Source organism: Rutilus rutilus, assembly GCF_951802725.1.
Source record: "Rutilus rutilus genome assembly, chromosome: 3".
Classification (NCBI taxonomy): Eukaryota; Metazoa; Chordata; class Actinopteri; order Cypriniformes; family Leuciscidae; genus Rutilus; species Rutilus rutilus.
Window position 1 is genome coordinate 52711882 of NC_140211.1, and position 26494 is coordinate 52738375.

Genomic DNA, 26494 nt, shown 5'->3' on the forward strand with positions numbered 1-26494 from the left:
TACGATATTATTTTGATACTCCAAGACATAAAAGGTTAACAAAAAATGTACTGTTGATTAAAATGCTAAATTTGGTATTCGTTGTGGAAATGAATAGGCTTAGACTGGGTGCTGAGGTGACACCACTACAAAAATATTCATGATTCTGAAAATACAGAACGAATATGCCTGCACTCTGTCACTGACTATATATTTAAAATAATGTAGGCCACTTTTTACTGGTAACAGAAGACATTTGGCAAATATTCCTCCATTGTATTATTATACATTTATATTTAATGTAGCACTGACACTTAAACTGAATTATTTCTCACACAGTCATTTTCATTTTGGGTAAACTATACACAATAGATTAAACACTATCCACGATATATTGTTGCATTTTTGTTTTGTGACACGGTATATTTTAACAATGTGTTACTGTACATGTAAACAGAAAATATTCCATGCCATAGATATTTATGAAATAGACTTGTATGTCTGTCAGATTTTGATAATTGAATGGATCATTTTGCATGTGATTGCTCACATGATGAAAGAATGTTTAAGAGTTATTACGACAGTTTTACTGAGAATCAGCTAATCTGTTTGATCAGCGAGTTATCGTGCAAATTCTAGACAATTTTGCAACTTTGAAACTTTTTTAAATGTGATGTGAACAAGAAACTATTTGTTCAGAGATCTGAACTTACTGTTTTGAGAAATATAATTGAGAGAACATTTAATATAGTTTTATATAATTAAATATATTTGTGTGTTATTATAATAATAATGTAATTATAATAATTAGGCCTATATAAAAAAAGCTATACAAAAAAAAACCTGAATTGAATTTATACATGTATTATTAATAATTGAAAAACACATTTGTAACTTAAAATCAGCACGAAACAGAAGTTGCTATAGTCTTTTCTTCCAGATTGTGACATACTGTATATCCAGGTGAAACGAACAAGCAAAAATGTAGGGCAGCACTTGATTTTGTCCATGGGGAATTGATTGGTTGGTTGTGGTTTGCTATTTGTGGATCTTATGTGAGTGACAGGTTATTGCCCCATCCTCGCACCAGTAAACACTTCATCAGAGAGATGTCACTGCAAGTGGGAGGGGAAGTTATTTTGAATATAAATTATGGATTTAAAATAAATGATGTGTACAGATAAATCATTTATAATAAATACTGCAATAGGCTTATTCCATAAAAAAACATATATAGCCTATATATATATATATACATATTAGTGCTGGGCAAAGATTAATCGCGATTAATCGCATCCAAAATAAAAGTTTGTGTTTGCATAAGCCTATATGTGTGTGTACTGTGTATAATTATTTTGTATATATAAATACACACATATGCATGTACATATTTAAGATTTTTATTTATTTATATATAAATTATTTATATTTATATATAATATAAATTATGTATAAATGTATATACAGTATATACATGCAAATATTTCTTAAATAAATACATGTATATGTGTGTATTTATATATACAAAATAATTATACACAGTACACACACATATATTATGCAAACACAAACTTTTATTTTGGATGCGAATAATCGCGATTAATCTTTGCCCAGCACTAATATCTATATATATATATATATAAATTTTGATTTCATGGTGACTTTACTAGAAAGTCAATATATTCCAGATAATATTTTAATAATTTGCTTTGGCTTTTGTGCCGTGATAATATAAAAACCAGTTATTTTGACTTTGGAAATGACATGCTGCAATACTTCACCACAAAATTCCTCGTCAGGTCGACCAAACGACCCCTGGCTTACTAAAGAGAACCAGTTCAGTGACTCCCAAAGGAAGTGCCACAACATTGCACGCTGACGTCATCACTGACTGCCACGAGGTGAGGTGAGACCGCAGCACGGCTCTTTCAAAATCATCCTCCGAGCTGACACGTAGATCAGCGTTAAAATACAACTGTACTCGTTTGACATAATATGAGTGAAAACGGGCACAGTATCACGAGTTTTCCAGTGAGCACAGCTTGGGATTTATATCGTCGGGTATATATATATTATATACATTACAACCACGTCTATGCAAAACGCATTCTTTATTTCTATTCTCTTTATAATAGGCTACTTGAAAAAGCTAATAAATGTTGTCAATACTCACAAACCCTAGTTCACAGCATCCTTTACTAACAGAGCTTATTTATAAATAAAAATAACAATCTAATAAAAAACTAAAGCCATAGAAAAGCATATATATGAGATTTAACGTTGGGAGTATTTTTTGACATTTCAAAGAATTTCTGTCCCCATAATAATAGATTTACTACGAGAGCAGGTCGCGCCTTCTTACATCCGCATTTGAAGTTCTGAACATCAGTCATGTAACCTTCCGCCTGCGGTAGAAGTGCTGAGGCTGGGACCGCCGCCATTTTGAATGTCTGGTCCGTTCCTCCTTCCGTCGATTGAGAAGATTGCACTTGTTTTCTGGTATCGTCGTAACGGCTGGTGAGTCGAACCTTATTTTAACAGTTTTAACGATGTCAGTTACGACTTGGACGTTCTGAGCTGTCAAGCCGCTCGGTTTTATTCGGGTTAGCTAGTTTTGACTCTGTTCTGCATAGGAAGTGGAGCGCACAGGCTAAAGCTAAAGCAGCTCGCGAGCCTCTCAGAGGCTCGGTGGCGGCGCTCTGCGCGTGCACCGGGACGCTGTCATACGCTCGAGCGCTAACGGTCGCCGCTCGCTAAACTATCATTCTCGCTGTATTTCCACAACGACGTTTCGCTACCGGGCGTGAAATTCCAATTACACTGTAGTTTATGAACGTTTCAGTTGGTTTAAAGTAGAGGTGTGTGTTTAATCCTCCGTCAAACCGACGCTCAATTTGAGGCCTGACGAGATTCCAGTCAGTTAGCAACGGACACGCAGCACTTCATTCAGCGACATTACGAAGGAATAACAGCGGCACTTAACACTTAGTAAGGAGTGATAATATTCGTGAAAAGCACTGAAATGCACCCGTTTTTTAACCATAGCGTAATGTCGTCTCATCTCAGTGTTTATCATTTAGCTTAGCACTAATGGCTTGACGTTATAGCGCAAGGGGATGGGTCTAGAAACATAACCTTAAACAATCTCTCTGAATACGACAAATAAAACAGTCAGGGTGGAAATGAAGTAGTGGTAAAGGTCAAGAATACGAGGTGTATGATGCCACTTGTGTGTGTTTTAGACTTGTTTAGTCACCAGGTGGTTTTGAGAGAGATGTGAAATCGTTCTTGATGTTGTACTCTATAGTATGTTGTTAATGCTGTTTAAAGTGTTGTCTCTATCATATCTTTACACCCGTTTGCTTGTGGTGCATATGAATGACGTGTTGGCATCTCTTCATTGTGATTGTGGAGTAAGGTTACAGAAATGTAAAGGAAGTGATCGTCTGTAAACGTGTCCTGCCAGTCACTGCTGCAGTTTGCATGATTCCTGGCTTAGATTTGCATTCTCTGTCCACGCCAAGAGTTTTCTTTTGTCCGTTTTTTTTTTTTTTTTTTTGGTTAATGAATAACTTAAAGGTTGCAACTAAGAATTCATTAATCTAATATTAGACTATTAAAGGTTTAGTTCACCCAAAAAAATCCCACAATTTACTCACCCTCAAGCCATCCTAGGTGTGTATGACTTGCCTCTTTCAGCCAAAAAATATCCTGGTTCTTCCCAGCTTTATAATGGGAGAGAATGGTTACCACATATTTTGAAGCCCAAAAAAGCCAACACCCCTCGTAAAAGTAAGCCATACGGCTCCAGGGGCTTATTAAAGGCCTTCTGAAGCGAAGCGATGCCTTTTTGTAATGAAAATATTCATATTTATAACTTTATAAACTATAATCACTCGCTTTCGGTTTCAGCCGTACCCAAGTCGATTTCTGGCGGAAGAGTGACCTTTGACCCGACGTGTGACATAGGATGTAGGAGTAGCGTAAGCTTAGGTGAGAGTGGACTCCTTTTGCGCTTCGGCAGGGCAACAAACTCAAGCTACTCCGACATTTCCGACTAACTTAAACTCCTCTGACATTTCTTTAAAAAAATTCTCGTTTTAGACTTTAGACAAATTTTTGACTGGTGTTTTGTTTTGCTCTATCCTCTGCGCTTCTGCAGTCGTCAATACGTCCGAGTTCAATCTTCGGCCGGAACTCTGGAAGCCAGTGATTTATAGTTTATTTATAGTTAGCCTAATAATTATAAGTTTATTTATACTTAATAATAGCCACAACTTCTCCATGAATCTTTCAAAGCATTGCATTCAAACATTTTCCTTTTCAAAATACTTAATTTACAAATGAAAAAAAAAAGCCCAACATAAAGTGCTAAGAATTAAAAGACATCCGTCAGTAATATAAATGTCCATGATTGCTGTTCACGGTCACTATTTTCGATTGACAACAGCATTTGCTTACAGGTGTGTGAGTCTGGAAATGTTTATTCAGCAGATTAAAGTGGTTGCTTGAATATATATCTGAATGATAGTCAAAACTATATTGTAAATCGGGTAACCATACATACAGTATCAAATATAGTGGAGTCCATAACACCAGGAAGTTTGTTTACATTTGACTGGACGTTATTCAATAAACGTGTCCAATCACGAGTTTATTCATCAGATATTTTAAATAACTGCTTTAAAAGTGTACCACCAGATCTCCGGATGAGCGCAACTCATCATAAAGGTGAGATTCTCATCCGTGTAGTTGACAGTTTCTTTTAGTTTTTTTATACTGTAAATAATGGACAACGCAAGCCGTTTTTACCATTCTTTACATTGAGTTAGTATCCTTTTCAAATGTTGATCAGAGTCCCACACTTAAACATTTGGTTTGTTTGTTCTCATACTTTTATCTTCATAGCTTTACTGTAGACCTTTATCCAAAGCAGCACTAGTTTACTGGGGCAGGCCACCAGCAGCGGTATGTTACTCGTATTGATGCTACTAGTATTTTTATTTATTTATTATTACTACCAAATCATTTAGGCTACTAGTATCTTTTTCAATTTCATGTGCAATTATTTATCAAATACTAGTACTTATTCCATTACTAGCATCAATTCAGTCTGGTTATGCTTTGCTACTTAATTACTAGTAACTAGTGATGCACTGAAATTTCTGCATCTGAAAATATATATAAATGTTTTTTTGTTGGTTTCAGCCAAAATCGTTTTGAAGGGCTGAAATCGTTGATTTTAACAGTCAGTGCTTCTCCGTTGATGCATTTAGACTCTGTCAATGTCTATTTTGTGCTCACCATGTGGATTTCATGTAGGTAGACATATCAGCAGTGTGGGCGCACTTCACCATGGCCAAAAATGAAGCTGAAGCTCGTTGCCTAAGAACTTTAATAGTTACTAGAATGCAACACCTTGAACAGCAAACTGAGTTCAATTACCCAAATTTAGTTACTGAAACTTTATTTATGTGAAATGAACTTTTCTGTCACTGTTTAAAACTGTTCTGAAAGTCTGCTTGCCATATATCTTCTTCCTTAAACTGATTTGGTGATGCCATTTCTATTTGGTTTAAAGCACTGCTTATTGAAACTTGTTCTCCAGGTCGTCTCCTTGGGGGATTGCCTTTTTTGCTCTTCTCCTGGTTGCTAAGCACAGCTTCCATGTGATCAGACGTGACTCTCTGGAGGCAGGTGTGAGATAAAACCTAGCTAGGCCTATATGTTGAAACCGAGATCATTATATTTGGTCTTGTTACCTGAATTCAGCTCTCTTAGGCTCACAGTTTAAATGATTTAGAAAAATTATGTTCACGTTGCCATTATCATGATCTGGCACAATATTACCATATAGCATATACCTTTAGGTTTTTGGATCATCATCATGTTATTGTCCCAGATTAGGACATATGGTAAAATATTATTGTAACACGTGCTGGACTACAGCCGCTTTTGTGGGCTGCATCATGACATTGATTGGTTTGTAAACGGACGTGCGTCTGACATCAGCATGTTGTCAATTCGGCGGGTAACTTTGACAAGAATGAATGAACAGACGCATATCGTTGCCACTATACTGTTATTATTACGCCATTACTCCCTGCAGCACGACTGCAAGCAAGACCACCGTAACTTCCTGTAAATGGTCTGAAAGTCCGAACCATTACAGAAAATGCTTTCACACTAGAAACGAACCAAACCTTTGTTCAGTTTGATCCAGACCGAGACGACTACTTTTCGTCTGACCAAGTTTCGTCTGTTTGGTCCGGACCGTGGTCTGGGGGAGGTTTCACACCTGTGATTTTGATTCGGATCAAACTGAAAAGTCAGAAAATCCGGACCAAACAAGGTAGGTGTGAAAGGGCCCTTAAACTGTCTGTTCAAAGCTGAAAGGCTTCCCCACTCTTCACATCACCAGTTTACCAGAGTCTCCCCAAGTTTGCAGTTATATGGCTTTGGCAGGAGACCCACAGTGGAACAATACTCTTTTTATCCCAGGACTGTCTGGGACGTATGGTCACGTAAGGCTGACCACGGAGAAAGTATTTTGCTCTTGAAGTATAAAGCTTCCCCATCTAGGGTCACCTTAAGCCCTCTATTGTACCGAGTTTGGCTTCTAAAACAGTGAGGTCAACCTGGAACTATAAGCGGTTCCCCTGTGCAAAGAAAGGTGGCTTAAAAAGCAGTCCGGCATTATTTTGAACAGTTTCTTTGAATGGCATTCTTCCTCTCTCTGACAAGGTGAATCATAAGGCATCACATGATTTAAGTGGCTAGGTGTGTGTGTAGTCATGCTTTCTTATTCCCCATAAAGGGAAATTCCTCATCCATTCATCTGTTAAGGTTATGGCAGTGCTGATGTCACAATACTGGATGCTGAATCATTAGCTGTCGTGATGAAGCTGAGGATCTGTAGCGTTAAGGCTTATACACTGCAATGATTCACCATGTTTGTGTGCCAGCTCTTTAGATGAGGAAAACCCATCATGTTTCTCTCTCTCTTGAACGCAGACTGCCATTGACATTACATTTTGAAACCAGTGTAGCTCAATGGCAGGAGCTGTACTGGGAATAGGAAGCAGAAGCACTTTTTTTTTTTTGTCTCGCACTTTTTCCCTTGATTGATCTGCCTAAACGGCATCATATTCAGGAGTAGGACTAACTTTCATCTTCACTGTGCAAACTATGTACAGGGGCAGGCAGAACAGGGCTTAGGAGTGAAAAGACAGCCAAATCTTTTGATGCTGGTCCATCATAGTTCTCTGCAACACTAGACAAATTTATTTAACTTGGATTGTTTGTTCTACTACTTTTATCTTCATCACTTTACAGTTCACTTTTTTTTATCCAAAGCAGCAATAATTCCACCAATTCCACAGTCCACCAGCAGCAATATGTCTTTATGTGCTGTTCAGTGCACAAAGCAATTGAGTTTTCTGAGTAACTCTAGTTCTGAAACCTCTTACTGCAACCTCAATCTACTGCATAGCCATAGTGTTAATTCAGCCAAAATTGAAAATTATGTCATTTACTCACTAGGGATGAGCACAAGTACTCGGACATGACAGTGATCATCGCTTTCATGATCGATCATCTCTGTGGCTTTAAAAAAAAACTTTTTTTATGATTGGTTATTGCTAGCATTTTGGACGGTACCCGAAGTCTGATTGGTTCGCGTTAGGACAGTAAGCTGCCCAGACGGGCAAAATAAAGTGAAACCATGGGTTTGAAAGTGGTTATCAAGGATATCTGAGTAATCTCATAGGGTGTGTCATATAGAATGGGCAATGAGTTAACTGGTGTTCATTCATTCTTCAGCTATCCCTGTTATTCCTGATGTTTCTTTTTCAAAAACATTGATAATCTACTTGTTTTTCTAATTTCTATTTCTAATCATATTTTGATAGACTTTTTCATGCCATATTTTAATTTTGTGTGTTTTGAAAACATTTTTCAGACACACCCCGCCCCGAGTACTCGTTTTTGAGACCTATCAGTACTCGAAATGAAACATTTACAAAAATGTCCATCCCTATTGCTCACCCTCATGTTGTTCCAAACTTGTAATTTGTCTGGGAGAAACAACAAATATTTTGAAGAAAGTTAAAAAAAACAATTGTGCTCAGGTTGGGAAGTGCATAAGGGTGAGTAAATGAAACAATTTTATTATTGACTTGTCAAATCACTACCTGTTACAGTGTTTCCCCTAGGTTTACAGGTTTGGGGGGGGGGGGGGGGGGGCTGGGTTGGTTGGTTGGTTGGTTTGGGGAAAATTGACACAGACGCTATCTATCTATCTCTATCTATCTATCTATCTATCTATCTATCTATCTATCTATCTATCTATCTATCTATCTATCTCTATCTATCTCTATCTATCTATCTATCTATCTATCTATCTCTATCTATCTATCTATCTGTCACATAAATTGGTTGTCTGGGAGGGTAATGGTTTGTAAAAGTTAAAAAATGTTAACATAAGATATCTCTTTAAAAAAATAAATAAACATATTTAAATCTTTTTAAAATTGACTTTTGCAAATAACCTTTGTTAAATTTATAGAAGTATTTGTTAATATTAATGGACCAGAGCTTAAACAGTTTTATTTTTTAACTAACAACTAAAAAAAGATTTATAAATACTAACCAATATATATATAAATTTTAAATGTGCTTTTTTTATGAGAAGTTTTTATTTCTATGATGCATTTATTGGAGAGAATAATCCTGTCAGACGCACCACTGCTGTGAACGCGCGTTCACGTAAACACAATTTAAACAATGTATTATTCAATACATTACTTCTATATAATTATATATTAAGTTGCTCAAGCAAGTGGTAAAATATTTAACCATGTACTTATATTAAAATCTTTTGTATTTAAATTTTAATACAATAAATCTTGCATGTCACAAAGAACTTGTTTTTCCACCTCCACGAATAAGACGAGTGTTGTTCATTATGTCGCCTTGTTGAGGTAAATTGTAGTTTTCCTTGCTTTAACTCAGTCTTAAAGTGAAAAAAGTAGTAATTAATTAAATAAATTTATGGTGAGATTACTACATTTTATTTAATTAATCGCACTTATGGTGAAATTACTACATTTTCTGGTCAATCGGTGTTCATTTTGACCACGAAACATGCGCTGTCACTTTAATTCAGCGTTTGCAGCACAGCAGAAATAGACTCGGTGCAGAAACGATCTCTGCACTGCTGTATACGCACCGCAACTGGAACAGATCGATCATCGACGGACTGCATCCTCGTGCAGTGTGAAAGCTCTGTTAACATGGGTACGGAAAAAAAATACTCACCGCAAACGAAATATATGTGAAACGGGCGTTAGACTTGGAGCAGGAGAGCTACTCCGGCTGCTACTCGCAGTAGAGCGAGACGAGTGTTGCCATCTTCAGTTCAGCGACACATTTCCAGCCGCGCGCTCTCTGTCCGCTAGTGCTCAACTGTATGTGACGCAAGTGTTTGTTTGTGTGTGAGTGTGCGCACTCATTGGGATAATTGTAAACACAGACAGAAAAGACATGCCATCGTGGAAATAAGATAAATAACATATTACTTAAGGGCCATTTAGGTTTTTTTTTTTATAAAATAACAAATTGTAATCTATCGCTATAAAGAAAATCAAATCAAATTTACTTGACCTCCAAGGGGGGCGGGGGGAGCCGTTAGGAGGGCGGGGCGCCCCCCTTATATAATGGTAGGGGAAACACTGTGTTATATAATGGGGTTGTTCCAGTCTTGACTTCTGATTGTTAAATGTAGCGTTCCACATCCACTAGCCTATATGTCATGCCTAATCACACCCTTTAGCTGTGCTTATATGAATGGTATAACACAACCTATGATGCCTTGTGTTGGTATGAAACCTGTACAATGAACTTTACTTGCACAATTCATCTGCTTAAATAGTGAAAACATTCACTACACATTTAAAGCAGTGGATGTATAAATTTTCAAATGCAATTTGTGCATTTCTTTGCATTGGCACTTAAAATTATAAATATATGCACACTTTATCATTTTGATGCAGTTCATTAATTTGATTTGATCCGAATAGGCAAATTGCCTATGCAGAGATCCACCCCAACCAGAAGTTATGAGAAGCAGACGTGTTTGCAGCTTTAGTTAAGCCGAGGCTGCTAATTGCCCTTAGCCTGCATGTCATCTGCATAGAGAAGTTTGCTAATGCTAACATAGTGCCAAGTAAGCTGAAGAGGCACTTAGAATTGAAGCCTCCCTTCCTCAAAGAAAAAAGACTTGGCTTTCATCAAACTGGCAGAAGACCAAGAACTGTGTGAAGGCATCGGACATAATACAAGAGGCTAGTTACGTATTGCTGGAGCTTATTGAAGTGGGGGGAAAAAATTGATAGCTGGGACCCTGGTTTGATTATTTTTTGTTAAAAACAGTCATTTTGAGGCGTTCTGGCTCTATTTACTTAGTGTTTACACACATTCACCCATTCGTGCCTGTTTTGACTAATATTTAAATGAACACATGCCTGTCAGTGCTCATTTTAACACCCTGAAAGCCTTTTTTGTTCTTAGATCAAATTACATTAACCCCACTCATACCTTAATGCTATTTTTATATATATATAGGCTATATATATATATATACGTGAATGGCCAAATCCACAGAAATACGTTTATTTTTTAATTATTAAATTTTTTGCTTTCAATGGTAAGTTTGCTGAATGACCATACAATAAGGGGGGGCATATTGTGTCATCTCATTAATTTTTATAGAGTAGTTTTACATTCATCATAACAGTAAGAGCAATCCTGAATCCATTTTTAGAACTTTTATCCAAGGCAAATCTTAAAAACCTTAAATAAGCTCTTTTATAGTATTTCAACTTGTTACTTGCCATGGAAATTGCCAAATAAACTGGCATGGCGTTAAAATACTAACCAACCAACCAATGATGATGATAAGGGAAATAAAAATGATGGCAAGACTATTGGTTTGTTGCATCATTTGTAGAAATACATTTCTTTCTTTGAATTTCTCTTTTGAAAACCAGAACAAAAATATCAGTGTTTTTAGCTAAACCGTGAACTTAAGATAAAGGCCTTGAAATAACACTTTGCTTTTATCATTTCATGCTTAATTGGACGATGACATTGTGCATTTGTCATTAAATGCACTTCTTTGCACTGTCCATCCATTCACGAACGTAACTTCTGTTTTTCTGCAGGGAGATGCCTGAGAATGTCATTGTTTAGCAAGTAATTACTGTAGTTCCTTTCTGGCTCGAGCATTTTTACATTTATTAGTTTAGCTGACGCTTTTATCCAAAGCGACTTACAATTGCTATATATGTCAGAGGTCGCACGCCTCTGGAGCAACTAGGGGTTAAGTGTCTTGCTCAGGGACACATTGGTGTCTCACAGTGGATTCGAACCCGGGTCTCTCACACCAAAGGCATGTGTCTTATCCATTGTGCCACTCCACCCTCGAGCAGCTTAATTAGGTGCTACATGCTAACAGATTCAAGTGCGGGGTTTCTCTGTGATGGAGAGCCAAAAGCAGCTCTCATCTCTGCATGGAGGAAGGGAGGAATATTAACTGTGTGTGTGTGTGTGTGTGTGTGTGTGTGTGAGAGATAGATCTCCTGGTGTGATTAATGTGCGTTATCAGAGCAGTAAACCACTTTAAGTGCTCTGTCTTTCTGGTGCCACTGATTAGTTACTTTTGCAACTTACATGTAATTACAAGGTGACCTTACGCTATGCGTACACTCCATCACTGTGTCGAGAGGAGCTTCTCGCTGTGTGTGAGGTGAAAGTACTGTAATGCCATGTCCATTCAACCTCAGTCTGCAGCATGAGTCATGATGTCTGTTTATATGATCCACGTTCATATATTTAACTGCTCTTTTTGCCACAAAGCTGTCACTGCAGATCCTACGACGCCTTCCTACAACAATCCAGAGAGGTTTTCTGAAAAATGAGCCTTCTCTTTCTATTAGCAGCCCAATTTCACTCCCTCCATGCTAATATCCCTCTACTTCTCACTGTTTATGAGCTGAAGATCAGTTTTTTTCTGATCTAGGCAGGTGTAAATGTGACCCTTCGCAGGTTTAGAGTTTGATTGACAGGCGATCTGACCAATCATAATCTGCCGAATCCTCCATTTTGTCAAAGCAGTCAGGAGAGAGTTAGTAGATTAACGTTGGAGGATTTGAACTTGGAAAAACGGTGTGTACTGACATATTTCAGCGGTTGAAACAACATTCCTTCTGATGTTCATTCATGTTTATTTGAGGCTATAAATTAACTAGAAGGAAGAGATGATCGGTTCACGAGCAGATTTTAACTGAGGCTCTACAGCGATCTGTCATGACACATTAAAGAGCCACAAAACGGTATTGTTTTCTTTAAAAAATGACCAAATTTGAAAGTTGAGACTTTTTCATGTCAAAAGAAACTTGGTGTGTCGGCGCGTTGTCAGTGTCCTCTTTCCTACGCGATGTATTTTTCACTCTGTGTGAGAACATGATGTGTGCCATGATAGTGGCATGGCTTGTCAGACGTAGCAACAGTAACTAAAGGTAGCCTAACTCTTTGCGAACGGTCAATTGCATAATATCCCCTTTCCTGTGAAGTCAAAGCTTCTTTCCGTCGCCCTTTTTTTTTGTTTTGTTCGCTCCAGATGTTTGTGTTAGAGCTGGATTACTTTTGAATGCTGTAGAAATAGGCTCCTGCATAGGCAGTCATGTAATCTTACCAGTTTTGTTTGTGCTCGCTTTTAATTTTTAATCAGCCTGCCCTCCAGTGGATTGAAACCTGATTCTGTTGAAGGAATGGAATTTCACATGTGATTCCACCTGCTTGTGTCTCATTGGCTGATGTAGCTGATTATGGCCATACTCTGATGTCTGCCTTTTCCAGACTGACTGTTCCCATAGAAAAGCTCACCTCATGTGCTAGTCAATAATGAGATGCCTGGCGTCTTTTGGGATTCTCAGAGCTCTGCAGAACGACTGATCAAGAGAGCGCTCTAGGGTGTTGTGCTTAATTCATCTTGCAGTGCAGGAGCGATTTCCCTATTTACATCATTATCATGGTAACGCTTCATTTAGACAACCGGTTGCACTATTAAAAAATCTATTAAAGCTAATTTACTGGTTAATATCATGAGAAAAGCATGAGTTATGTAAGCGGAAACATCATATATTAAGCTTGATGTCTGAGTCCGTTTTTTTTATGTATTAAATGAGGATGTACAAAAGTGCATATTTTAAAAATCAACTAGTGGATTGCCTGAATGGCCTAAGATTGGACTTAAAAACACCCTGTATAATTAGGCTGGTTTTAGATTCATCTGGACTCATTTCTTAGGGAGCTTTTATATAAGACTAACTAAAAGGAATGAAACCAAATGCTGGGAACTCTAGATACATTTTGAAGTTGTGTTATTGTAACAACATTTTAAAAACAAAGCAGACGGACAACAGATGCAACACATTCGCAAAAAAAAAAAAGTCGGCCTGAATGAGTAGATCTGTAGAAGTGATGCTTTAAAGTAAGGGGTGCAAACCTACACTGGTCTCACGGTTCGGTTCGATAATACGATTGTCATGTCATCGATTCAGTTCAATTCGATATCACGATGCACTGCATCCTCAATTTTAAATTTTACTTCAAAAGTGATGTGTGCGTGTGTGTGCGTGTGCTCGTCTGTTCGGGAAGTCGCAGTGAAACAGTGACATTCCAGTTTAAGTTTCAAGGGAGTAAAGCTTGTTTATGCCATTTAGAAAAGGAAAATCTGTCAAATAAATTGTTTTAAAGAAATGTTACTTTAAAAGCAGCGCTCATTAATCAGTGTATTATGTTACCATTAAAGATGCGCGCATCAACCGTCGCCGAGTCCGCTGTTGAATGTGACGATAATCCATTTATAATCACGCGTAACAACACAGAATAATTGTAATTTGACCAGCGGGTGCGGATACTTAAATCAGAAAATTATTAGGGCGGGTGGATGATTTGTTTTTGGCTGCAGATTCAGCGTTGGAGCTCATCCACTTACTCTAAAGCAGTCAGACTCTGCCAGGCGTTAACAGCTCGGGGTGAAAACGGCTAACGTGGTTTATCAAGTTAGTGGCATTACCTCCTGCATATTCTATTTGTGTGTGACATGAGCGCGCACAGCGCGTGTCTTCTGCAGGTCGTGCTTACCAGGTTGTTCATAAAAGCCGAAATGTGCCCAGATGTAGGCTTTTAAAGTAGTTGGAGCATTTTTAATTTTCTCACACTCGCGTCTCGCCTCCCTCTGCCATTGTATGCTACCGCGACAAAGCACGTACGCGACAAATGACATCAGAAAAGCGTCAGTACATTATAATCGGTTATGGTCTATTACTGAACCGATACCGAATCGTCCTCGTCTGCATCGTAGAAACGATTAATTTCGACACCCCTTCTTTAAGAGGGAATTTAATGGTGCAACTTTTCAGAGAGGGGTTTAGTGTGAAATTGTGTTGCTTGCTGTCAAAATCTTATGATCTTAAGATCTCATGTTGCTCTGGCAAATGTAAAAATGGTGTAAATCTTCATTTGTCTTTGTGGCACATATAGGAGCTACTGTGACATCCCATTGGCTGACATTGTGCTTTCATTACAGAGGATGCCAGCTCCGATCAGACTGCGGGAGCTGATCCGGACAATCCGGACGGCCCGAACCCAGGCGGAGGAGCGAGAGATGATCCAGAAAGAGTGTGCTGCCATTAGGTCCTCCTTTAGAGAAGAGGACAACACATACCGCTGTAGAAATGTGGCTAAGCTGCTTTATATGCACATGTTGGGCTACCCAGCACACTTTGGCCAGGTGAGAAAACAGTGTTTCAGAAATTACAGGGTCATCATTGCAATCTTTAACCCACTTTAACCAGACAGAATTTTGCAGTGTTTGATGGGCAAAATCTCATTTTCAGCTGGAGTGCCTGAAACTGATTGCATCACAGAAGTTCACAGACAAACGGATAGGCTACCTGGGAGCCATGCTGCTCCTGGATGAGAGGCAGGACGTCCATCTCTTAATGACAAACTGCATCAAGAAGTGAGTGAGCAGAGGATCTCATCTTGTCTCAACACTTCCATCAATCACAACTGGCTGTGTGATGGGTGGGAGTTTAATATGACCTTTGTAGGTGGAGAGCGTAAAGTGCTGGATGATTGGGAGCTGCTTCCTGAGTTTGATGGCTTTTTTAAATGGCATCTCTTTCTTTTCCATTTAGTATTATATCAGTTGTAAAAAATAAAATAAAAACCAGCATCCTAAGTTATTATCATTCTCTTTCTTCAGAAATCAGATTTTACATTAAACATCAAGTGGCAACCCAACGTGATGCCACAACTGAGGAAAATGTACAATTTTGGTTTCTAAACATTTCTTGAATCTGGTACTTTAATGCTCTCAGCAGCCAATAATTCACATTGTAGTTTGTAGCGTGAAACATGTTTTATGCTTTTGGCTTTTATCCAGAGCGACATTTTGATCAGTTTATACAATGCCTGGGAATTAAACCCATGACCATGGTCGCTAACACCATGGTCTATTGTTTGAACTACAGGAAAGTTTTTTTTTTCTCATGTTGCCTATATAATCTCATTTAAAATCATGATGCTGTCATTTTTTTACCAGATGAATTTCCACCCCAAAAAAAGAATTTGATTGGATGCGTAGCATTTGACATCGAGATATGGAAAGCGTTTTCCCTTCATTTTAAAATCTGAATCATTTTGCTGTCCTAACTATGGCCATATTGATTTATTTGCATTGTTTGTTTTTATTTCTTGCCTTCTGCGACCCATTTTTGAATTGCCCATCGGTTAATAATCACTGACTTAAATGATTTTATACATTTCTTATTTTCTCTCTACAGTGACTTGAACCACAGTACACAGTATGTGCAGGGACTGGCCTTGTGCACCCTGGGCTGCATGGGCTCATCTGAAATGTGCCGTGACTTAGCTGGAGAAGTGGAGAAACTCCTCAAAACGTCAAACTCCTATCTGAGGAAAAAGGTATTTCACACTCATTCACAGCTGAACGTGGACGTCATGTCCAGTTGGATGTCGAGCTCTGAATGTGTGAACGGTTTTGACATGATCTCTTTGCCCTCAGGCAGCACTGTGTGCGGTTCACGTCATCCGCAAAGTCCCAGAGCTGATGGAGATGTTCCTGCCAGCAACAAAAAACCTGCTCAGCGAGAAAAATCATGGTGAGAGCTCTGCTCCTTAAACTTTCCCATAGGTCTCATTTTATAGTCATTAAAATTAATAAACAGATAGATCATTCCTACTAATACATTTTCATCATGTATGCGTTAATATATTGGATTAGGGCTGCACGATTTGGGGAAAATGTCATATTGCGATAATAGAGGTTAATATTGCGATTGCGATATAATAAACAAAAGGTTTCATGAGTCAACTTGCTTGGTTCTCAAGGAAAATAATGCACACACAGATTAGTGATAATCTGCCTAAAGAAAAAAGTTCTTTAGTCAAGAGCAGTGAGTGTTTTTCTCTGTTCCCTTTGTTCTTTGATTAACTTAAGCGACAGATATAATTAGTGGCTACTGTGTACTGTCCCTTTAAGACCAGCTGCTGCTGTCAGAGACGCGGATCTCACACGCGCCTCATTCTCTCACGAGTCACAACTCTTCGTTCATCATAAGACTACTCTTATGTTATGAAGATACTCGACAAAAATACATTTTGGCATAATTGTGTGTGTTATTGTTCGTTCAAGCTTGAAAGAGAACTGTATTCTGGCATGCTGTTTTGTGCGCACGCACGATATTAGCGCGAGTCTTTCTGTGTGTCACAGTCAGGACATTCACAGGCAGCGCGTTCATTTTGGCATACATGTGTGTTCGTTCTACAGCGAAAGAGATTTTGATACTGGCGCGCTGTCTGTACGATACTGGCGCGCGTCTATCTGTGGGTTGTGTGTGTGTGTGTCAGGACTCAGGAGGACAGCGCGTTATTTTTTGTCTTACCGCGCATGAATGGTTTAAAAGCATTTGCATGAATAAGAGCGGGATCATGTAACATTATAGCCAAAGGATGCCAAAAATTAACAGATGCTGCGTTAACAGCGCTAATTTGTTTATTTATATAAAATCGCAGCATTTTGCGTCATATAATCGCGTAGGCTTGACATCAAAATTGCGATACGATTAATCGTGCAGCACTATATTGGATACATTAATGCATGTTGAATTAAAATGACCGTTTCTTTTCTTTAATAGTGAGATTGCAATTTAGTGAATATGGAGGGGTGAACTTTGATTTGAGTGGATGCTGCCAATTTGTTAAATGTAAAAAAATAGCAATTTCTGTCAGGGCGTTTTTTTTTTCTAATTAAAATATTTGAAGCTTACTTTGTTTAAATTGGTGATCTTTAGTTTTTAGTTTAGTATTTAGTTATTTACTCTGTCCTCAATATAATTTTCCATTACTTGTCCATCTCTTACTTTCAAAATCAAACTCCACCATCAATGAACAGAATCAAACAAAATTACAGAAATCAGTATTTTTTTTTTTATTTTTTTTATATAACTCCTAAATTGACACCCTCGTGTAAAATTACTATCAGTCCCCAGTTCAGAAATGGCAAACTTTAGCTTTTTATTGTTAAGAAACTAGTTAATTTGAATATCTTTTGTTTTTGATCAGATACGATTTAGATCAGTCTTTCACATTAAACAACAACAGCAGAATGTCAGTTTGTTGTTCATTTTCATAATGCAAACGAACCGTTTTTGGGTTGCTTATGAGTAACATAAAAGAAATCAATGTCTTGTTCTGTGTTTTCTGCAGGAGTTCTCCACACATCTGTTGTTCTGCTCACTGAAATGTGTGAGCGAAGTCCTGACATGCTCTCTCACTTCAGGAAGGTACATAGCAAGCGTTCATGCCTTGACCTTCACCAGTCACCTCTAAAACTGTTTATGCACCACATCAGCCACTCTGAGACAAACACTCTTATCTGTTGCTGATAGCGTTGACATGACTACTAAAATGAGACTGTAGTCCTTTGACTGAAATCTGGATGCTTGTCCTAGATTTAGCTGCAGGTGTGTTTATCTCACTGCGAGATGATGATTAAGGGTTCTTCCTCTGTATATCTGCTTCTACTCTTCCCACCCCCAGCCAGATCTACTGTGCCAGCACGCCCACCTCTCATGCTCATAACTGTAGCATTATGTTAAGCTCTTCTCTGAAAGTGACTCTTTTTTCCAATTCCCCCCTAACATCTACTTCATATTTTTTCTGTCATTTGTCTTTGTTACAATTCCTGCATTGTATTAGAATGAAAAGGTAAGAGGACATTCTGGTTTCATAGCTGGTGCATGCTCTTAAAGAAATCAAAACAGACTCATCCTCATGGTCACTGTAGATGTAGTCCAATTTTTGGTTTTGATGTACTGTTTATTTTGCAATTGTCGTCATTTTTAAGTGTTTTCTTTTGTTTTTATGCAGGATTACGTAGACCTCATATACATTTTCACTTGTCCTGCGTTTACCTTTAGATTAATTTTAATGGTTCTCTTTCATACGGTCACTATTGGGTTGTGGTTTTTCCAATATGTACATTATAGTGGGGGCACAAATAAAATGGAGACATTTCCAAAATTAATGAGGATTATATTAATAAACAGGATAAAGTGCCAAACAATTGCAAAAAACACTGACATGGTATCCATGTCTTAAACATCTTAATTAAATGCATAGTGAAACCAATCTATTGGAAGATGATCAACTCAGGGTGCCTACTTGTATTGACACTGACAAAGGACCCTTTTTAATGTGCTGTCCTGTTTTAAAATCTCAATGACCCTGCTGTGACCCTTTTTTCTCCCACTGTTTTCTTTTTCTAGCTGGTTCCACAACTTGTAAGAATCCTGAAGAATCTGATCATGTCAGGCTACTCCCCTGAGCATGATGTGTCCGGCATCAGTGACCCTTTCCTGCAGGTAAAGACACATCATCTCCTGTCTATGTTGCTGTGTTTAAAAGTGCCGTAAGTGATATCGGCTGTTCTGGAACTTCTGGCAGAATTACAATTTGACACGCCCCCTCGTTCTAAAACCCCGCCCTGCAAAGACAGTTTAGAGGAAATTGCACACTCCCATGACTTGGCTCTCAACTTCCTGCTTCCCTTATATGGATCTATGAACATGCAGAATAATTGACTGGAAGAAAGTGCCTGTAAGTTTTCTGATTAGCTGAACCCCATTTACAGAACCTAGGGTAGTCACCGAGACATGACAGTTTCAGTGATATGTCATGTAATAGGAATCTCTTAAAACACCTTTAATGTTGCCATTGATGTGAATTACAGTCTGTAATGTATCTCAAGTCCTTTGTTTGGTCAGATCCACAAAATTGCTTTTTAGAGTGGTCCTTCAGTAAGTTTTTACAATTGAGGTGATATCTGTTCTTTATACGCTAAAGCAAATGGTTCACTTTGTGTCTCTTGGCATTTTTAAGGTGCGGATATTGAGGCTACTGAGAATTCTGGGAAAGGGTGATGATGATTCTAGTGAAGCTATGAATGACATTCTTGCACAGGTAAGCAGTATGTTTAGATCCACTTTATAACCACATACCTTTTCCTTTCTACCTTTTAAATGATTTCCCATCAAATTATTTTTTAATAGGTTGCAACGAACACAGAGACGAGTAAAAATGTAGGCAATGCTATCCTCTACGAAACTGTTCTTACTATTATGGACATCAAATCAGAGAGTGGACTAAGGGTGAGTGCTGCTCAGAAATCTGAGTGGATTGTCAAAATGTCTTGATATTCAAAGGGTGTCTCAGGGCTCCAGACTAACATTTCAGAGCAGCGTCACTGGTGACACTAAGTTCTACAGACGGTGGCACCAGCTCCTGATTCGGTAGCGCCTGGGGTGGGGGGGTGGGGGGATTTTTAATCATAAATGTAAATTATTCATAACATGACTATTGTTTTGCAGTAACTAATAATATTGCGTTTACTTCTTGGAAATGCATTTTTGACAGTAAAGCAATGTGCTTGAGTTGAAATGCAAAAAATTGGGTTATCGCATTAAAAAGAACTGGGAAAAAGTGTGAAGCACTTGACAGTCCTTGAAAAATGCTTGAATATCACCTTCAAAAGGTTGTACAAACCTTTAAATGAATAATGTAAAAACATTCAACTATTTCTGCCACAATACCATGTTTACAGTCAGAGTTACTACATTAAACCCATGGTGAATAATTGGTGATTTGTGGACTGAAAAGCCGTCTGTAACTTGTTTGTTCATGGCACAATGTTTCTCCTGGTTTCCACGTCAACACTTATTTGATCTGAAATTGTTTATACCGGAGAATTCTGCGCCAAATTCAAGTGCTTCTCACTAAATCTTGCAGTGATGTCATTCAAATGCTTTCTCCAGGGTAGCCGCGGGGTCTTAAAAGTCTTAAAAAGGTCTTAAATGTCATGTTCCTAAATTAAGGCCTTAAAAAGTCTTAAATTCCGTTGTCCAAGTCTTAATTTTTTTAATGAAGGTCTTAAATTTCATTATACTAGCCTATTTATTCAAAAAATTCAACAGGGTTTAGTGTAACGTCAGAGAACGTCTCAAACAATAGTTTGGGTTTTCGCGCCGGCGGCAATGGAACAACATTCTAATCAATCAGTCGAGAGGAGAGACATCATGGGGAAGTGTCGTTCGGTTCGGTGTACGCATTTTCAAACAGAACGGTTCGTTGGACCATTTTTCCTGCCGACCAAAATTTAATTATTTCAAATGTAGGCGCGTTGCGCGTGGCAAGCGCGCTCATAATGTAAGAGACGCCGGCGCGACCACAACATTGTCCATCATCAAATGTGCAAACGTAATGTAAGCGGAACGAAACTGGGCTCTTCGTTATTGTGTGGTTGAAGGACCGCTTATCAGTTTGGACCAGTGCAGCGCGAGCGATCTTGATCAAGCGACACTGTTACACAGCAGCGGTAATAAGAGATCCAGTAAATAAATCATTTGAATTCGCCACAGAAGTAATAACATCGCTGTGAGATCTAGTGAGAAACATTCACATTTCTCCGTTATTAACGGATCAAACAGCGCGTGGAAGCCAGGAAGAAACATTGTGCCATGAATGAACTATCGAGCGTCCACAGATCAGCAACATTCACCATGGATTTACTGTAGTAACATTAACTGCAACCATGGAAGTCTGGCAGGAATATTAGGCTATAATGCTTTCAAGTAACATTACGTTGGTTTTATTTTGACATTTTGAATACAATTGCTGCCCTCAAATTTTAATCTGAACTAAAAATAGACCTTTGTTTATAACTACTACAATATTAGGTTACATTTCATTTTTTTTCCAAGGTGCTGTTTTGTTTATGCTCCTAAGAAGAGTCTATTATAGCTCCATCATTGGTCAAAGTGTGTTAGTTTTAATAAAAATTAAATAATAATAATAAAAAAGAAATGTATCTGGCATTTATTTATTTTTGCTGTATCGAAAACGTACCAAACCGTGACACAAGTGTATCGTATTGAACCGAACCGTGAATTTTGTGAACCGTTACACCCCTACTATCTATATCTCTCTTACCTGTCTACCCCTCTGAAGCAGTGGTTGAAGCAATTTGAATGCTGATAAACTTTACTAAGACGATTTGTAAAATTAGTTTATCTGTTTATTGTTATGAATGTTTGATATTTACCAAAAACATCACTTTGCAGTGTGTTGTTGAATGAGTTTTTTTTTAATAATAAATGTATTTTTAATTAAAACATTTGTTAGTAATAGTCATTATTGGGATTTGATCTGGTGTTTTACGACTGCATAATGGGTGCGATGTAGGTCTTAATTTTCATTAAAGTGGTCTTAAAAAAGTCTTAAAAAAGTCTTAAATTTGGGGTGATCAAACCTGGGGAAACCCTGTTCTCACTGGATCTCCCAGCGCTGTGTAACAGTGTTGCGTGATGAGGATCGGCCCCAGCTAAGCAATGAATTATTGTTTCTCATAATTTGGCCTTGGCTGCATTATAGAATTTTCTTATTCTAAATGTGATGTGTTGGTGGAATTTGGCTATGAACATGTTACATTTCTATTATATTCTGCTGAAATTAACGAAATGACTTGGGAAAAAAGATTTGTTCATTTTGCTGAACGAGACTCAAAGAGCCAGTAAAATGATCTGAACTTCCCATCAGTACTGCGCTGTCTAATATTAGTCCGAGCTGATAAACTGTCCGTGCTGCACATCTCGAACGAGAAGCGTGTTTTGTTTTCGTTTGATGTTTTTCCATATGCAACAGAAATGGCAGCTCTTATCAGTTGGGAAACGTAGTGGTTGCACCAGTGCAAAATTTACTCACACCAGCAAGAAAAGGGGTCACAAAATGCAGTCTGGAGCCCTGGTATCTGCAGAAAATTGTTAAATTCTTTTGTTTATTTCATTACAGGTTTTAGCAATTAACATTCTGGGTCGTTTTCTTCTCAACAATGACAAAAACATCAGGTATGTTTTGTTTTGTCTGTGACTTTTGACCAAAGTGTGATATTCCAAAATTGCTGTTCCGTGATGAAGATATTGAGTGATCCATCGTCTGATTGTTGCATTGATGATCTCATTGTCTCTGACTATACAGCTTTATTGTGGACTGAAAAAGCTAATTTCATGTGCTGTCCTCACTAGACTCGATTGGCAAAATGATAGGGCTTTGACGTTATTACTCTCCCTGATCAGATATGTGGCATTGACATCTCTACTGAAGACCGTGCAGACTGATCACAATGCTGTGCAGAGACATCGAAGCACTATTGTGGACTGCTTGAAAGACCTTGATGTGTCCATTAAACGGTAAATTATGTGCAGGCTGTATGGATTTTATATCAGTTATGGCTTAAGTGGATGAGTCCTGCTGCTTACACTTGTCCTTCCACAGGCGTGCAATGGAGCTGAGCTTTGCCCTGGTCAACGGCAACAACATCCGGGGCATGATGAAAGAACTTCTGTATTTCCTGGACTCCTGTGACCCTGATTTCAAAGCAGACTGCGCATCAGGGATCTTTCTGGCTGCTGAGAAGTAAGGCTGTTTATTGTGAAAACGTAAATCATTTGAGAGGAAGTGCCAACATTTCCCATATTGAGAGAGTGGATTCGCAGCAGTCGTGTTGCGCGTCCTTGTAGCCCTTTTAAAAGTCTGAAGACTGTTGTTTAGAGGTTTTTAAATATTATAAAAGCTTAGTTAAGTGGATCCAATCAAATTCAATAACCAAGCCCTTGAAAAGCAAAGAGGTTTTCTTGAGTTGTTCAAGTGACTTGCGGAGTGACTCATGACTGTGTGATGATAAAATGAGTGATCCATCGGCAGAAGTTGACTCTGTTGACACTTTTTATCTGACAGTACTAAAAGGAGTTTGGTTAAGAGTGTTTAAAGGGTTTTACTTATTCTTTTTGCTTTAGTGACTTGATTTAATATTTTAGTCTGTGAGCTTTAGTCTACTGGCTTGCAGAAATGACTAACACTTGTTTGTTGCAGGTATGCGCCATCCAAAAGATGGCACATAGACACCATTATGAGGGTTTTGACAACGGTAAATATCTCTCATTTTCTGTACACTATATTCTGCTTGAATTTACTCTTATTATTAAACTAGATCACATTCATGGATATTTCAGTTTACCACTTAATGTAAATTAGTGCTGCACGATTAATCGTATCGCAATCGCGATGTCAAGCCTACACGATTATATGACGCAAAATGCTGCGATTTTATATTAAATAAACAAATTAGCGCTGTTAACGCAATTAACGCAGCATCTGTTAATTTTTGGCATCCTTTGGCTATAGTGTTACATGATCCCGCTCTTATTCACGCAAATGCTTTTAAACCATTCATGCGCGATAAGACAAAAAAGAACGCGCTGTCAGTGAATGTCCTCCTGACACACACACCGTGTGGGTCGTGTACCCACAGATAGACGCGCGCCAGTATCAAGTTCTCTTTCGCGGTAGAACGAACAACACACATATATGCCTAAATGAACGCGCTGCCTGTAAATGTCCTGACTGTGACACACAAAGACTCGCGCTAATATCGTGCGTGCGCACAAAACAGCATGCAAGAATACAGTTCTCTTTCGAGCTTGAACGAACAATAACACACACAATTATGCCAAAATGTCTTTTTGTCGAGTATCTTCATAACACAAGAGTAGTCTTACGATGAACGTGAAGAGTTGTGACTCGTGAGAGAATGAGGCGCGTGTGAGATCCGCGTCTCTGACAGCAGCGGCTGGTCTTAAAGGGACAGTACACAGTAGCCAATAATTATATCTGTCGCTAAAGTTAATCAAAGAACAAAGGGAACAGAGAAAAACACTCACTGTTCTTGACTAAAGAACTTTTTTCTTTAGGCAGATTATCACTAATCTGTGTGTGCATTTATTTTCCTTGAGAACCAAGCAAGTTGACTCATGAAACCGTTTATTATATCGCAATCGCAATATTGACCTCTATTATCGCAATATGACATTTTCCCCAAATCGTGCAGCCCTACTGTAAATTTAAAGTTGCGATGTAATGGAAATATCGATAGGCCTTTTTTCCTTTATTGTGATGTATCCTTTAAGCGAAATAGATTATTAAAAAAAGTACAACTGCAGAAAGGGGACTTTCTGAAAAGAAAAACAAGAAAAAGGTCTGTCGCAATGACAGCAAGATGACATTTTTACAAAAAAGTCTGGTAAAAAAAAATTAAACATGAACGGAGGAATCATTCAAATAACATCTATAACACGCATTTGGAAAATAGGGTGAATTTTCATTAATTGCCGACTTTAAAGTATGCTGTTGAATAGACTTTTTTTTTTTAACAGTGCTGCTGATGATATTGACTGCTGTAAAGAATAATCTTGTTATCGCTGAATAGCCTTGGTTACTATACTTAATCTTAGCCTTGGTAATGTGTTTTTGACTTGTGTGTGTCGTGTGATACCCTTTTTCCACCAAAATGATTTCGATACTCATGCTGAAGCCAGTGCTTGGCCGGGGAAGCTGCAGACCTCTTTCAGAATCAGTTTTACTTGAGAAAAATTATGACACAACCTGCCCACAAGTAAACACACACAATATCTTTGAGGACATTTTAACATCCACTATAATTTAATTCGGTCTAGTTTTGCAGCAGTCTTTCCTGATTGAGTTGCAGTTATTTGTTACAGAAATTATCCTGCCCTCTGGCCTGAAGTTTGTTTTGAAGGCCATTTGTTCAGGTCCAGAACCACATTTTCTGAGGTGGAAATGTATGAAACGGCTCCCTCTTGGTGGCAAAGTGAATTGATACCCTTGTTTGTGTCTGCTTTTATAGGCAGGGAGTTACGTCCGGGATGACTCTGTGCCCAACCTCATTCAGCTCATTACGAATAGTGTAGAGATGCATGCCTACACTGTACAGAGACTCTACAAAGCCCTCCTGGATGACATCTCTCAGGTTAGAATCATCTTAACACTGTTTTTTTTCATTTGACTTTTAATTGGTAATTTCAAAGTGAATATAATGACCGAGAAGATTATGCAACTTGTGTGCCTAAATTATTCTGAAGTCATACAGTAGCTTTGTATGACCAACAGAGTGAAATGTAAACCATTTTTAAGCTTGAAAGCATCAGGCCTCATTTTGACTTTGAGCCTCATTCACTATGGACCATTTTGTGTTTGTACGCATAGGAGTGGATTTTTTTTGCCTAATTCACAACATGTAGTCATTTTCATAAAACATGGCCAAACCATCTTAATATAAGGGCTTTCTGCACAGCCTTTCGTCAATCTCAGCAAAAATATGATGCTCTCTAAAGATGCTCTCTATGCACTCTCACCTGAGAGCACTTGCAGCAATGCCTTGATCTTCAGTGCCATCCTCCAAACTAGTTCAGACACAATAAACACCTTTTATACAGACTTGGTTTACAGAACTCTAATTAGCCAGCTGTACATACGTGGATCTTTGGTGTTACTTCTGTGAAACACGCATACAGAAGAAAAGGTTTACACAGAATTTAAGTCATACAGGTTTGGAATGACAATTGTATGATTAAGTGACAACAGAATTATGTCTGTGTGAACTAATTCAAACTTTTCTTCCTATAGCAACCTCTAGTACAGGTGGCATCCTGGTGCATAGGAGAATATGGAGACCTTTTGGTCTCGGGCCAGTGTGAGGAAGAGGAACCTATTCAGGTAAATGTCTCCATGGGCACTTTAAACTACACATGCACAGTTATCTTAACGGCAGAACAATTGTATCATTCTGATTTCATCTAAAAGGTTTCTGAAGATGAGGTACTGGATGTTTTAGAAGGTCTCCTCGTTTCTAACTTGTCCACCCCTGTAACGAGAGGTTATTCCCTGACTGCTATCATGAAGCTATCCACCCGTTTCAGCAGTGTGAAGTAGGCATACTTGTTCTGACTCAGAC

At 38.3% G+C, this 26494-nt stretch overlaps 2 protein-coding genes across 3 annotated transcripts in view; one reads left to right on the plus strand and one right to left on the minus strand.

Moving 5' to 3' along the window:
• The window catches only part of hnf4b (hepatic nuclear factor 4, beta), a 457854-nt gene that overhangs the window by 222080 nt on the left and 209280 nt on the right, over positions 1-26494 (minus strand). The gene's annotated exons all lie outside the window — the stretch shown is intronic.
• The window catches only part of ap1g1 (adaptor related protein complex 1 subunit gamma 1), a 29623-nt gene continuing 5523 nt past the window's right edge, over positions 2395-26494 (plus strand). For both annotated transcript variants that reach the window (XM_084405780.1, XM_084405779.1), the window contains exons 1-16: positions 2395-2496; positions 14633-14836; positions 14943-15067; positions 15894-16035; positions 16136-16232; positions 17839-17915; positions 18900-18995; positions 19513-19593; positions 19683-19781; positions 22477-22532; positions 22761-22874; positions 22960-23100; positions 23557-23611; positions 25388-25510; positions 26167-26256; positions 26344-26468. In XM_084405780.1, coding sequence (XP_084261906.1) covers positions 14636-14836; positions 14943-15067; positions 15894-16035; positions 16136-16232; positions 17839-17915; positions 18900-18995; positions 19513-19593; positions 19683-19781; positions 22477-22532; positions 22761-22874; positions 22960-23100; positions 23557-23611; positions 25388-25510; positions 26167-26256; positions 26344-26468 — 1622 coding nt within the window. In that variant the 5' untranslated portion in view covers positions 2395-2496; positions 14633-14635. The remainder of the gene's footprint in view (positions 2497-14632; positions 14837-14942; positions 15068-15893; positions 16036-16135; positions 16233-17838; positions 17916-18899; positions 18996-19512; positions 19594-19682; positions 19782-22476; positions 22533-22760; positions 22875-22959; positions 23101-23556; positions 23612-25387; positions 25511-26166; positions 26257-26343; positions 26469-26494) is intronic.